At 37.1% G+C, this 13297-nt stretch overlaps 1 protein-coding gene across 32 annotated transcripts in view; it reads right to left on the reverse strand.

Moving 5' to 3' along the window:
* Positions 1 to 13297, reverse strand: part of Map2 (microtubule associated protein 2) — a 280850-nt gene that overhangs the window by 66298 nt on the left and 201255 nt on the right. For 28 of the 32 annotated variants that reach the window (XM_076550219.1, XM_076550221.1, XM_076550225.1 and 25 more), the window contains one exon: positions 3938 to 4222. In XM_076550219.1, coding sequence (XP_076406334.1) covers positions 3938 to 4199 — 262 coding nt within the window. In that variant the 5' untranslated portion in view covers positions 4200 to 4222. Of the gene's footprint in view, positions 1 to 3937; positions 4223 to 11629; positions 11739 to 13297 lie in introns of all 32 variants that reach the window. The other 4 variants (XM_076550228.1, XM_076550229.1, XM_076550223.1 and 1 more) reach the window with 1 other exon arrangement.

Here is a 13297-nt window from a genome sequence, read left to right on the forward strand (position 1 = left end):
GTGGCTTGATTCTGAATAGCTTCACATGTTTTTATATGTGCCTATGTGTCCTTTAAAAAGAACAAAGAAATAAAGCATCAATTAGAGTTAAGAAAATAGTTCCACCCATCTTTCCATGGGCATGCATTTACATTGTATGGCAGGAGTCAACATCTAGACAAGGGTAAAGCAGTAAAATTAAAATATTATTCCCTTCTAACATATCCTGATTTCCAATACTGGTCTCAGTGCACAAGAACAAAGATAAGTTGGTGATGGATGCTCATCTTTAAAACGTCTCAAAGCCCATAAATGCAAATGAACATTCAAATGGTGCGTGAGAGAGAAGAAGGTAGGACAGGAGGAGGCCCAGTGTTAGGAAGACATGATGCTTCCATTCTGTAATCCTGTTTATAGAGATGATTACAAACAAGCTCAGGGGAAAAAACTTCTGGAAATGAAGAGGCAACCATAGCCAAGAAGAAAGCAGAAAAAAACAGTTTTGAGTCAACTTGAGGAATTTCCTGGCTACTACAAGCATAGCTGAGGACCTCCTTCCCCTGAGGAGTGCTTTATGTGAACAGTTTTGCTTTTGAAGATTATTTTTTATGGGGGAAATGCAATATACTTTTGCACTGCAGGTAAGTGAAAAGAAGAATGAACTCTTTGGTCCTTGAAATGTTCACCTCCAAATATAACACCAGTTCCCATAAGGTCACCATCCTCAAAGCATAGCATTTTAAAAATTCCATATTGAGATTTAAGAGGATTTGCTTATACAGGTGATGATTTACACCACATTTTTAAGGAAGGTACCTATAAAACATCCACAAGAACAGTTATTTTATTAAACTTGTTTGGAAAGAAGCTGACTGTGTACTAACTTATCATTGGAGTATTCTTTGTAAGCATGAGGGAACCAACTTTTACATTCCTGCTCTCCCTACAGCTTTCCACACTTGCACATCTTAGGGATTCAATAATTGGTCTGTTATTTTTAGAAGGAATTAGTTTAAAAATCACACCATAGTTTAGACTGAAAACATCACTATGGCAACCCACAGATGATGCTGTACCACCTCTGTCACTGTGAGCATACCTATGAACATTGAGAAATCAAATTCTGCAGGATAACATAAGACTCATTTAATACGTGTTGAGATGAGTCCACCATAAACACTGGATGTTCCTGACACCATCACTCAAAAGAAATACCAATGAGTTGAATTTAATTTATATTATTTTCTCAAGGACGCTGGCAAGTACACATTGACCTGACAAATAGATTTTTTCTGATGCTGTTAAATACTTCATTAAGACCACTGAATAAATAGAATATTAAATGATACTAGTTGTCCATGGCTTGAACACGCATACTATACACAGTGATTTTTTTTTCTATATTGCATTGTATTACTCCATGGTAGTCAATAAGGGTCATGTGTTGAGTATTGAAGAGACCAAGCTAGACTGGCATGGTGGTGCATATGTATCTGTAATCCAGCCACTTGGGAAGCTGAGATCAGGGGATAACCTTGACTTTAAGTTGAGTCTGGAGTTCAAGGCCAGCTTGGGTTACAGAGTGCTACCCTGCTCAAAAACAAAAAACAAACACCAAAAACAAACTAACAGCAATGCAAAGGTCTCTAAACTCAGAGGACAAAAGTATAGTCTTCAAATTAACTGTCTTTGCTTTTGCCTGATCATGCAATCACTGGCCCAACACACATTTATTGAATGCTGCAGCTGTAAAGCCAGGGGCTGCAGGATGGATGATAAGGAAACTCTTGGTCTGCACTACTATCTCTTTCCTTCCTTCTAACCATGATGCTGTAGCTGGTGTTCATCCCCTTTTGCCTCAAACCTATCAGGGTCCTTTCAGTGGGGAGTCCCACCCTCATCAAGTTCCACTGTACTCAGCCAGAGATCAAAAGTCCTTGTTCAAGGCTGTCACCACCACTGTCACCCACAATGATGGTAACTAATAGACACTATGTCTTGGAGCACTGGCTTTATACACTTTATACTATTTTATAATCTTCACTGCAACCATGAAAGGCAAGAATATCTTCATTCCATTTCAATCACAATGTCTTATTAAGATGTCTGTCTCCTTAGAGCACTACACAGCTTCTCAATTTCCTGGTTCAATCAAGAGATACTGCCATCCTCTTTTCCCATGCACATGGAATTCTGCAGAGCCTTTATGGAATTCTCAGAGGCCTTGTATCAGAGCAACTGGAGAAGATTGAACTTAGTGAAGAAGACACACAGTCTTTAAGAGGGAGACAGAGTGTGCTAATGGTGAAACAGAACCACCACAAGCTAATGGCTTCTGCAGTGTTTGGCAGACCAAGTTACCCTGTACTTCACTGAATAGATATACTATCTTGCTATATCCCTGGGAATTTATTTGGCACTTCAGGACACATTTGGGAAAAATTGTCCTAAGTAAAAACAATCCCTTTTAAATGTTGCCTTTCCATACTTCTCATTTGGCACTTAACACCCCATGATTTGTATGCAAATTAATTTACATAGAGGTCATAATGTCATGAGACCCTTGGATCTATGGAGTGTGGGCATAGGATTTTGTATGGAAGCTAATACAACACTTACTATATAGAAAACATCCCACTAAACTTGTGTTTAAAAATTTATACTGTGTATTATAAATTTTCTTCTGTCACTTACAATGTCTTCACTATTTCCTCATTAAAATCAGACATGCATATATATGTATATACATGTTTACACACGTGTATACACACATACACACACACACACACAATTTGTACCAAGAACCTTGTGCATGCTAAGTATGTAATCTAACACTGAGTATACCCCCACACCTTATATGTAAGGTTTTGACCACAGTGTATAGTGGATAAACATCACAGTTTAATTGATGTGGCACAGAAATCGATCTTCAAATAAGTAAGGGATTGAAGGAGACAGTGCAGCTGCCTCTTTATTCAACTACTTGCAGCTTGTTCAGGTTTTTGAAGGAGCGATCCGCTGTCTGTAAGTTCTAATAGATAAACTTCTGAATATCAGAAAAAGGGGAAATGGTTGATGAAGAATGCTATATTGTAAGGTAATGTTTCTTTTTATTTGTACTTTATACTTATGGGGCCATTTAGGATAGTATCAATGAGAGTACTTTAGAAAGAAGTACGCAAGAGTTAGTTATATTGGGGGCTGGAGAGATTGCTCAGTAGAGCACTGATTGCTCACCCAGAGGACCCAAGTTCTATTCCCAGAACCACATGGTGGTTCACAACCATCTGTAATTCCAGTACCAGGGCATCCAATGCACTCTTCTGGCCTCTGTGGGCACAGCCTGCATGTGGTACAGACATATATGCAGGTAGAATACTCATATACACAAAACAAAAAAAAGATTAAAAGTAAAAATTATCAGTGATATATTGTTCTTTAAGCCTCAGGGTATTGATTTTTAGAAAGCTGAGAAACAGTGAAAGGCCTCTATATTTGAACATGCATGCTCATCTCCCTTCTCCTCTCTCCTGCTTCTTTGGAAGGCTGATGAGATGGCTCCCAGTTCTTTCTACACTAAAAAGAAATATGCTACTAATCAATCCATTGGACTTAGGCCCAATGTGACTCAAGGTAATAAGAACAAAGCATTGTTATTTTTTTTTCTCCAATGGGTTAAAACACTGACAGTTCATGGCAAAATGTACATATGCTGAGAATTTGCCTAAAAAGATTAGGGTAGTAAAAATTAAAGTGAGAAACAAGATCAAGACCACAACCAAGTTGGGGGAAGTCAGGCTAACTGCCACGGGGTTTGATGCTTGACTTGCTAGGGCACCGACTTCTCCTGACCAGACTCCAGTCCTCGCAGAGTGAAAGGACCAGCTGCTGCAAATTAATTCACTTTCGGAGTCACCGGACTACAAAGCACAAAGAAATCCTGGCGGCCCTCAGTTACCTGCTGTTTCTCTGTCAGCCGAGGTCAGCTCTCCATTGATGCCGTTCTCTTTGGTATCTGAATAGGTGCCCTGTGACCCGTGCTCCCCAAAGGCGCCCTCCTCCTCCTCTCGGTATGGAAATCCATTGGCGCTGCGGCTCAGCCCTTCCCCTGCCCCGCCTTGGTCCTTCATCTCTGGAGGGTGAGGGTGTGCAGCTGCCTCGGTCAGTGAGGCTGACGTCCAGTGTGGCGCCTTTCCATCGTCTTTCCGCTCATCAGCCATCCTTCAGAGCTTTGTACTGTCTCCTGAAGACAGAATGTGTGTGTGTTAGTTATCACTTTGGGCAATCTCCTGATCTAAAAACGCATCAGTAGTAAAGTAGAGGAAAATTTGAGGTCAAATCAGTGGCTTACTTTATCGATAACCATTCTTTTTTTAAAAAATTAACATGTTACCAAAACAATTTTTACCTTTACATTGCTTTTGCAAAGAATTTTTGGAATGTTCCATGAAATCATATATATTTTTAATGCCCCCTCCCAAACAACAATAACAACAACAACCATACCTCAGGACCCATCTTAACCAATGTCTTTGACATACAGTCTAAATATTGATGCATTAGTCAAAGAATTTGTGCATTGGGGAAATTTGCAGCATGAGAAAAATTTAAAAAAAGGCAGGAAAGGGAATGTCTAGAGGATATTAGATTATCAGATAAACTCAACTACCCTTTAAAAATACAACTCCCAAAAGAACCTGAAGAGAAAATGGCCAGTACTTTCATTTCAAAAGTATTCATGTCAAACCACTTAGATATAAATTTCTGAGTACTCTGATGTAATGAATGAAGGTTATTCACTAAATTTTTCAATAAACATTTCTTAACTCTACCTATAATATAAGAGGGTCTGATATTTTTCTACAAGCCCAAATCTTACAGATTAAAAAAAATGAAAACAATAGTGTTAGAGTTACGTTGTGCTTAATGATCTCATTTCACTACTAAGTCAAGTAGGATCTGAAAATGCTACGGTGCTGTCGTGAGCGAGGAAGCTGTGAATTACAGCAGAGGATGGATTCACTGTGGAGGAGGCATTTTCTTAACCTTAAGTGAATGGAAGATACTGTATGACCTTCTCTTCCATGCGGATGCTACTAAGTTTAGAGATGTAACTGACAGGGTGATTCACCCCTCCATTTGGAAAGCTCTTGCCGGTGATGTAGTCTTATTGATGGCTTATCGTTCCCACACAATGGATGACAACATACGTAATAACTCTCTCTAATGGAAACCAAGAGCACTACTTTTTTTTTTTTTAAAGAGTAACCAAAGTGAAGACTTCCAAACAAACCAAGGCAGTGTTTGGGAGTACCTACTTCTTACTATTAGCTGTTTAGAGATCCCGCATATAAACTAAACTGTTGTGGATCAAGCTTTCCTACCAGATTTCCAAGAACCCCTTGTTTGTTTCTCAATTTATATTTACTTATTATTTGTGTGTGTGTGTGTGTGTGTGTGTACATGCATGCGTCAGCGTGTTCTTGTATATGTCAGAGCACAACTTTATGGAGTTGGCCGGCCCTCTCCTTTCACCTTTATCTGGGTTCTGGGGACTGAACACAAGTTGTCAGGCTGTCTCTGTTGGCTAACAAGCACTTTCACTTGCTGAGTTATCTTGCTGGACCTGCTTCTGAATCCAATGCTATTCTTTGCTTCCTATGCTTTTTACTCATATCGAAAAGAAGGAGACCAGTCCATTCATCTCAACTAATTATAACACCGGAGAGCCTCCCAAATTGTTTCCAAAAGTATTCTGTTTATCTTCCATAAAACCATATTTAAACAGCATATACAGAGCTTAGCTTTAAAAACATGGATTGAAGGACTCATGTACCAACTAGGAGTATCTACATCACCTACAACGTGCAAAGAACTTCATGGTCCAAAGAGTTTTTTCCAACTATTCCTAGTGTGACTGATTACAAAATTAAAGCAAATAATGCAAAGGAAAAGTTAATAGTTACATTTGTTATGGTTATAATTAGCCCACCCCTTACTGTACCACCAGTCATTACATGTAATCATTTTAAGTCGTTTTTCTACGATTTCTGCTGAAATAACAGGAACTTGGAAACTTGGTCAAGTACATGAATTAGAGTTACTTGTAAATCTGTCCTGAGTTATCAGCAAGGACTGAATAAGCATGCCCAGAGGTGGCAAACAGCCCAGAATGGAACCTGATGGGAAAATGTACCCTCAGGACTAACATCCCTCTGTGTACATATGAGAAACTAAATGTGCCCATTTTATAAAGGTGATCCAGCAACATTCTACCCCCCATTCCATTCTGCACCACGTACCAGTCAAATATCAAATTACCTGATAGAAGGATATAAACACTGTGCTTTTTAAATTGTTATGGTATCTTCACACATCTTAGAGATGAAGTAAATTATCCAGATTCAAATAGTCACCTTCTAGATAAAGAGCTGTTTTCCATAGCATCTGAATTTCTGTGTGCCTCAATGTCCTTTACTATTCCTGATCAAAATTTCCATACTCTTCTTTGGCCCAATCTCTTTGTGTGTGTGTGTGTGTGTGTGTGTGTGTGTGTGTGTGTGTGTGTGTGTGTGCAGAACAAATAGTAAATACAGGAAAAAAACTTACATAAAGAAGTCCAGGCTTTGCTAATGTATCTTTCTGAAAAATGAATAGGCTTTGTTTTTTTATAACACTTTGAGATGTGTAAAAAAATGGACAGGAAGCATAGAGTTTCCACAAACTCATCATTTACAATTTTTTCAATTCTGAATGTCTTTCACTAATATGACACATTATAGTTAATAAACAATATTTATACATTATTAGCTGGAATCTTTTTGCTTGTCTTTTTCAGGGTTCTAGTTGAGATACTATACTATATTTAATTTTCATCTCTAGATTTTTCGAAGATTTGACCTCCTGGGTTGAGGAGTCCTATTCAAATAAACCATACAATTGGATTCTACTGAAAATGTCTGATGTTTTTAAATGATTAATTTTGGTTTATATGTGTATGAAGGAAATAACAGGTTAAGCACTCACCGAAGTGGAAGAGGTGCTATTCCACACAAGTGTGCACACTTTGAATCTTCTCAGAGTTGCTTCCTATGCTACTTGGTATTTCCATTTCAGGTTGATATGATGATGCAAAGTTTCCCAAAATAACTGGCCAGTACCTGTTTCCTAATATCCTATATATTAGCATATCTAAGAGGATCTGGGAAATATTTAAGTCTGTAGTGTACTTTCAACTCTAAGAGTTAAACTTTTATTTTATTTATTTTTTTAGAAATGAAGTTTATCTAGAAACCAAAGGACACTGATGTGTGGTTATGCATTTGTTTCTGTATGAGTGTGCATATGTAAGTGCAGTGACTACAGAGTCAAGAAGAGGGCATCAGAACCCTTACAAATGGAATTACAGTGGTTGTGAGCTACACAGTGTGGGTGCTGACAACCAAACTTGGGTTGTCTGTAAAAGCACTATATACTTTTGCTCTTTAAAACAAAACAAAACAAAACAAACAAACAAAAACCACTCATCAATAGTTCTTACACATCTGGGAGTTCTTGATAGTCAAAACAACAGCATGATAATTACTTACAGCTCTCATCTAAATTTGACTATCTGTCATCTCTCATTCCCAGGACTATCTGGAACAAATTTCTCAGTGAACAAAAACTCTTCACATTTAACTAACAGACCAGTATCTAAGTAGACAGCATGCTTTTCAGTGGTCATCTACTTCAAAGACTCACATAATTTGTTTTTAAGAGACTAAACATTTTACAGTGTAAATTTCTGAGTGTTTAATCTTTTAAAATTTGGATCTTTTAGAAATTAATAAAAAACTAATTTTGGAAGAAGGACTACCTCAGCACACTAATTTCACTCAATACCATCATTGCAAATAAATCAAAGTCCTTGCCTACAAAGCATTACCCAACTATATGACAAATGGTGGGTTCCTCAGACATTTCCTAAGTTTGAAATGTGTGTAGTCTGTCTATTAAGTGTCAGTCCTCATATACTGACAAAGCTACTGTGAGTAGGATTGAAAAAGTGTGCTGCTGCTTTGGGAGATGGAGCTTCTTGCATCAAAGAAGACACTATTGGATCATGCTAATTTATGTTCACAACTGATTATTGAAATGGGATGATGCATTTGACTTAAATTCTAATGGAAGTTCTGGAGTCACACTTTTCTTGTGTTTCAAGTTGCCAAGAGGTGGACTTGTGCTGGCTAACCTTGACTGTTCACTTGACACAGTAGTAAAGATGGGACTTCAGTTGAGGAATTGCCTCCATAAAACTGACCTGTGGGCATGATTGTGGGGCATCTTCTTGATTGTTAATTGATGGGGGGTCAAGTTCACTGTGGGCAATGCTACCCTAAGGCAGAAGGACCTACACTGTGTGAGAAATGTAGCGGGGCAACAAAGGTGAAGCAAGCCAGTAAGAGGCATTCTACCATGGCTTCTGCTTCCGTTTGTCCCCACTTCCAGGTTCCTGCCTCTGCTTTTCTTGATGACGTTCTGTCAACTGTAAGGAGAAATAAACACTTTCCTCCCCAAGTTGTTTTTGCTCAGAATTTTATCACAGCAAGAAAAATCCAACTAGGGTAGCAAGGAAACAGTTGGATGAAAAACTCAAGAAAAACTCAATTCATGACTTTAAAGCAAATGTATTCCAATTTTCAATTACTTAGACTTTTTTGTTTGTTTTTCAGACAGGGTTTCTCTGTGTAGCTTTGAGCCTTTCCTGGATCTCACTCTGTAGACCATGTTGGCCTCGAACTTACAAAGATCCACCTGCCTCTGCCTCCTGAGTGCTGGGATTAAAGGCGTGTGCCACCACTGCCCGGCCTACTTAGACTCTTTTTAACATGTTAATTAATATATGCCCCTGCAGAGTAGTTTTGTGGCTTATGGGTAGGTCTTCCCATTATCAGTGCTGTTCGTTTAATTTTTTTTTTTTACAGTATTGAGATTATCTTATATTTAAATACCTATTTTAACATTTTTCTAGGCTTAAGATTACACTCTGTGCTTCCAAACTTGACCAGTTTGCTCAAGCATCTGTGTGGGTGTGGTAAAAGGATTCATGTTTTTGTGTTTGTGAGAAAAAAAATTAGACCTGACCACAGACAGCCCAAATATCTGTCTCTAAATATGATAAATTAATATTTAAATATTGTTTTATTGTATTATTGACTCTTGCAGTAAGGATCTATACAGTAAGAAAACTTTCATTGAAATTTAGAAATAAAATAATATATTTTACTTATTTCTGATAATTCTTAGTTTACCAGACTATCTATATCCCACATTCTCTTTGTCAAGAGTTTAATGTTTCCCTCCTGCATTCTCCCATTTTTAAGTTGTTGCTATTGGTTCTTTATGATGACTAATTGGTAACATTTATCAAATCTTTTCTGAAACCAAGTAGGAGCTATATAGTAAGAGAATAATAATTGTCACATTAACTTTCAACACTTTAAGTCATGATTTTTATGAGAAAGTCACGTGTTACTCACCCTACAATAAATTTCTATTCATGTACAAAAAGTGTATTAGACACAAAACAGAATCAATTAGTCTTTTCTATAGAAAAGCTTGTGTAAAACTTTAATAATTTAGATTGTTCAGATAGATTATAGGTGAGCATACTCTATCAGAAAAAGGTGATTTCTAGAAAAATTTTTAGTTTTAAAGTATAGTTTTGTTCATCTTTCTTGGAATATTCAACCATTTTCCACACAAATATTGCTGATGACTTTAGATGACAATTTTTGACAAATGACCATTGATTTATGTTGGTGATGGCAGATTAACAGGTTTTCATTATTTATGAAACTAGATGTGCACATTAAGACACACTGCACTTACCACCTGGTGTAAAATACAGAGTGTTTTTCTGTCCCTGCATCTATTATCAAAATGGCTGGATCCTGCGCATGAAAAAGTTTGTGTGTACGCTTTGACGATTCCTTCATTATCTGTTCCTTAGAAAAAGTAACATATATACATAAAATGTATGAAAAAGTGGTTCCTTAGTTTGTATGTCTTTTGACTGTGTAGAAATGAGAAAACAGAATACAGCTGTCACATTGCCTCCATTGTTTAAGGAGAAACAGGAAAGTAGAAACGACAGAAGACAATCCTCCAAACAGTTCTGACACCTTTCTGGGTTACCAAGGACTGTTTTCTCCAAGAAAAATCTAGGGGTAAGATTCAAATCATGACAATTTATGCAAAAAGAAGCCACTTTCTTGTTTTTCTACCTACTTGCTTAATGATTTGGTGTTTTCCCTTACCCTCCTTTCCAAGTGTCAAAGAGGTTAGTCAAAGACATACGTAACTGATAACTTACAGGAAAGTAAAAGCCAGCAGGTATCATAACGTGTGTTTCAAATAGTTGTTTACTGTTGCCTGAGTTAGTCTTCAACTACCAACCATGAGGCAAACACGAGGAGAAAGTTTCCATTAGAGATGGATGTTTTGCCACCATTAGCTGAAGAGAAAAGAACTTCATTTTGGAGCTGTGGACGATGGTGGAGGAGAAGCAACTGAAGTTCTAACTCCATCTAAAGCACGTGTAGTAGAACAAATGAAGAGACCCAAGCAAGACTGAGTGCATATAGCAGAGCATGAAGTAAGAGTTTAGAAATATCCCCACAATAAAGTACTATCACCCATCTCAGGAAAAAGTCTCAAAATTATGGAAATGAAATGCTCTTAGATTACCAACCATTTCAATGAATCCTCAAATATTTTCAACACCCCCCCCCCAAAAACAGATGTAGTACTTCAGTTCCCTGGGGGCGGGGCTTGCAAATTAGTCTTTTTTACTGGTGACTATGACAAAGCTTTGAGGACTAGTGTTTTCAGACAAGCCAGTCATGTCAGGAGAGAGCGGCAAAGTTTCAGAGAAGAAATATCGCTACAGAGTGACCAAAGTAAAGGGTGGAGTCAAGTATGTTGAGAGGACACATGACCATTCTTACAAATAGATGTGCTTTTCATGTCCATTGCCCAGAACTTTTATGATGAGTTGATAGAGTCTAATCATGAGATAGATTGTTTGTATTCTACCTTACAGGGAATAAGGTAATTTTTAACTTGTACATAGATATACTTGAAAGAGGTAGAAATACCTTGAAGGAATTTTCTTTTTAAATTTGTCCCTCTTCTATGGCAAGACAACTAGCCCATGTTGTAAAACAATGGACAGACTAGGGAACATATTCAAATTGCTATTAGAGTGTTTATTTTTGCCTAATACTTGGCATTTACTATTGGCTTATTAAAGTATACTTGCTTAATTTTCTTTACTGATTGATGGCTTTGTATATGAATGAGGTGATTCTCGATGCGAATGTGTGGTAGATGATTCTGAATGTGCTGAATAATTCAGATGTATGTGCTAAAAGGGATGAAGTGGACTAGAACTTTTCTCTTAGGATTCCTGTACAAACATGTACTTCATTGTTTGTCTTTGGATTAAATATTGGAAAGAGTACAAAATATTTAGTCATCAATTATAGTTATTAGCAGGCATCATTAAATACTGTCAGGAACTGGCAAAAGGGGAAACTGGGAAAGTCTAAAGGAAAACTGTATTATGTGTCAGATTGAGACAGACAAGTCTCAGTTTTTATAGTACCTTGGCACAGGGACTTTAGGACATTTTCTTTGAGACGTTCTGCCCTATCAGTCATGAAGCGTGCAGTTCAATCCAAACAGAGGGCATATAATTTTGTTCTGCTACTTTTCTAGAGAGGAACAAAACAATCAAACAAGCAGTTTCATAACAGAATCAAGCAAATGAATATTGCTTCTCTTTTCATGGAGGCTCAATAATGCTTTGTACAGTTACTACCCAATCCCAGTACCACACAAGAGAAACTTGGTTTGATCTCTAAAGGTATCACAATTTCATGTAGCACATATTCGAAGGGTGTTTCTAACTTTAAGCATTTGCTAATAAATGGCTTAAAACCCAAAATTGCTGCCCTTTGTCTTCCATGTAATATCAAAGTTAATGTTCATAATGACATGAAAAAAATGAAGCTGAAAACCTGGGTATTTGTTTTGGATCCTTTCTGCTTTTCTCGGGCTGAATATAGAATACCTACAATTTTATCAGATGACTCATTCTTCATCACACACCACGCTAATTAAAAATTAGTATAAAGAAAGTTAGTGGGCACAGAAGACATTAACTCTGATGATGATAGACATGGAATATAAAAACTCCCAGTGTTAGGTTATTGTTAAACCTGGATAATACAAATGAGTCATAATTCTAAGCAGGCTGGAAATGCTCACTAAATGCTGCCATACCATCCAATGTAACTCATCATCCCAAACTGAATAATGAGTTTTCTACTGTGACTTTGGCATGCAACATATATTTCACAAATGTGTAATATGTCTAGGCCCTTCTATATATTATGCATACAGAAGATCAAATACCTCTCAGAAATAAAGTCTAAATGCTATAGTCTAGAACTCTAGCTCTACTAATGGTTTTTAATTAAGGGTTTGCACTTAGATGCTAGTTCTCTGCACTGAGATAAGTAATAGGTCTCCAACAAGAAAACTAAGATGGAATCACGGCTCTACAAATTACTAAATAGGTCAACTTACACATGGCATCAAACTTGAAGGGTATAATGAACTACTGAAGCAATGAATAGATAAGATTTGATCTCCATATCACTACTGTTAATGTTGAAGTTCGATCATCATGACTTTAATAATGTTTTAAACTAGTATAAGTCAGGATATAAAGCTTAAGAAGGAAATTATAAACTGGACTTTTGAAAGTGGATGATTTCATTTCAAAGATACCCAGCATCAACTGTGATCCAAGGACTGTCAGACTCTGTTGAGTATCACATAAAAAAACACAGTAAAAATCAAATCTTCTTTGGGTACAAATGTGATGAAAATCATATAGAATTACAGATACTCCAAAGGAGATTTATAGGCCATGGGTGTTACATCACCATGAGATGAGGAGCTTTTAACTCCTCAAGAGGGGAAGTCATTGGCTGGTTCATAAGGTTGCTACTATCAAAAAGAATGGTCAGTCCCTAAGGATAAAATACCCTGGGCATTTCTTTCCTGGAGGTTATGGCATCTGTAATCTTAGAGGCCATGTTATTTATGACAAAATGAGGCACTCAGCTTAAAAACAAGATTCTAAAAGGTGAAGAAGGAAATGACAGTTCTTAAAAACACAGGAAAAAATAATAAGGGGATGTAAACTTCTAATAAAAATGTTTTAGAACATAAATTCCAAATCTGGAAACTCTGATTTTCATGA

This window comes from Peromyscus maniculatus, chromosome 13, assembly GCF_049852395.1.
Source record: "Peromyscus maniculatus bairdii isolate BWxNUB_F1_BW_parent chromosome 13, HU_Pman_BW_mat_3.1, whole genome shotgun sequence".
In the NCBI taxonomy this organism is placed as follows: Eukaryota; Metazoa; Chordata; class Mammalia; order Rodentia; family Cricetidae; genus Peromyscus; species Peromyscus maniculatus.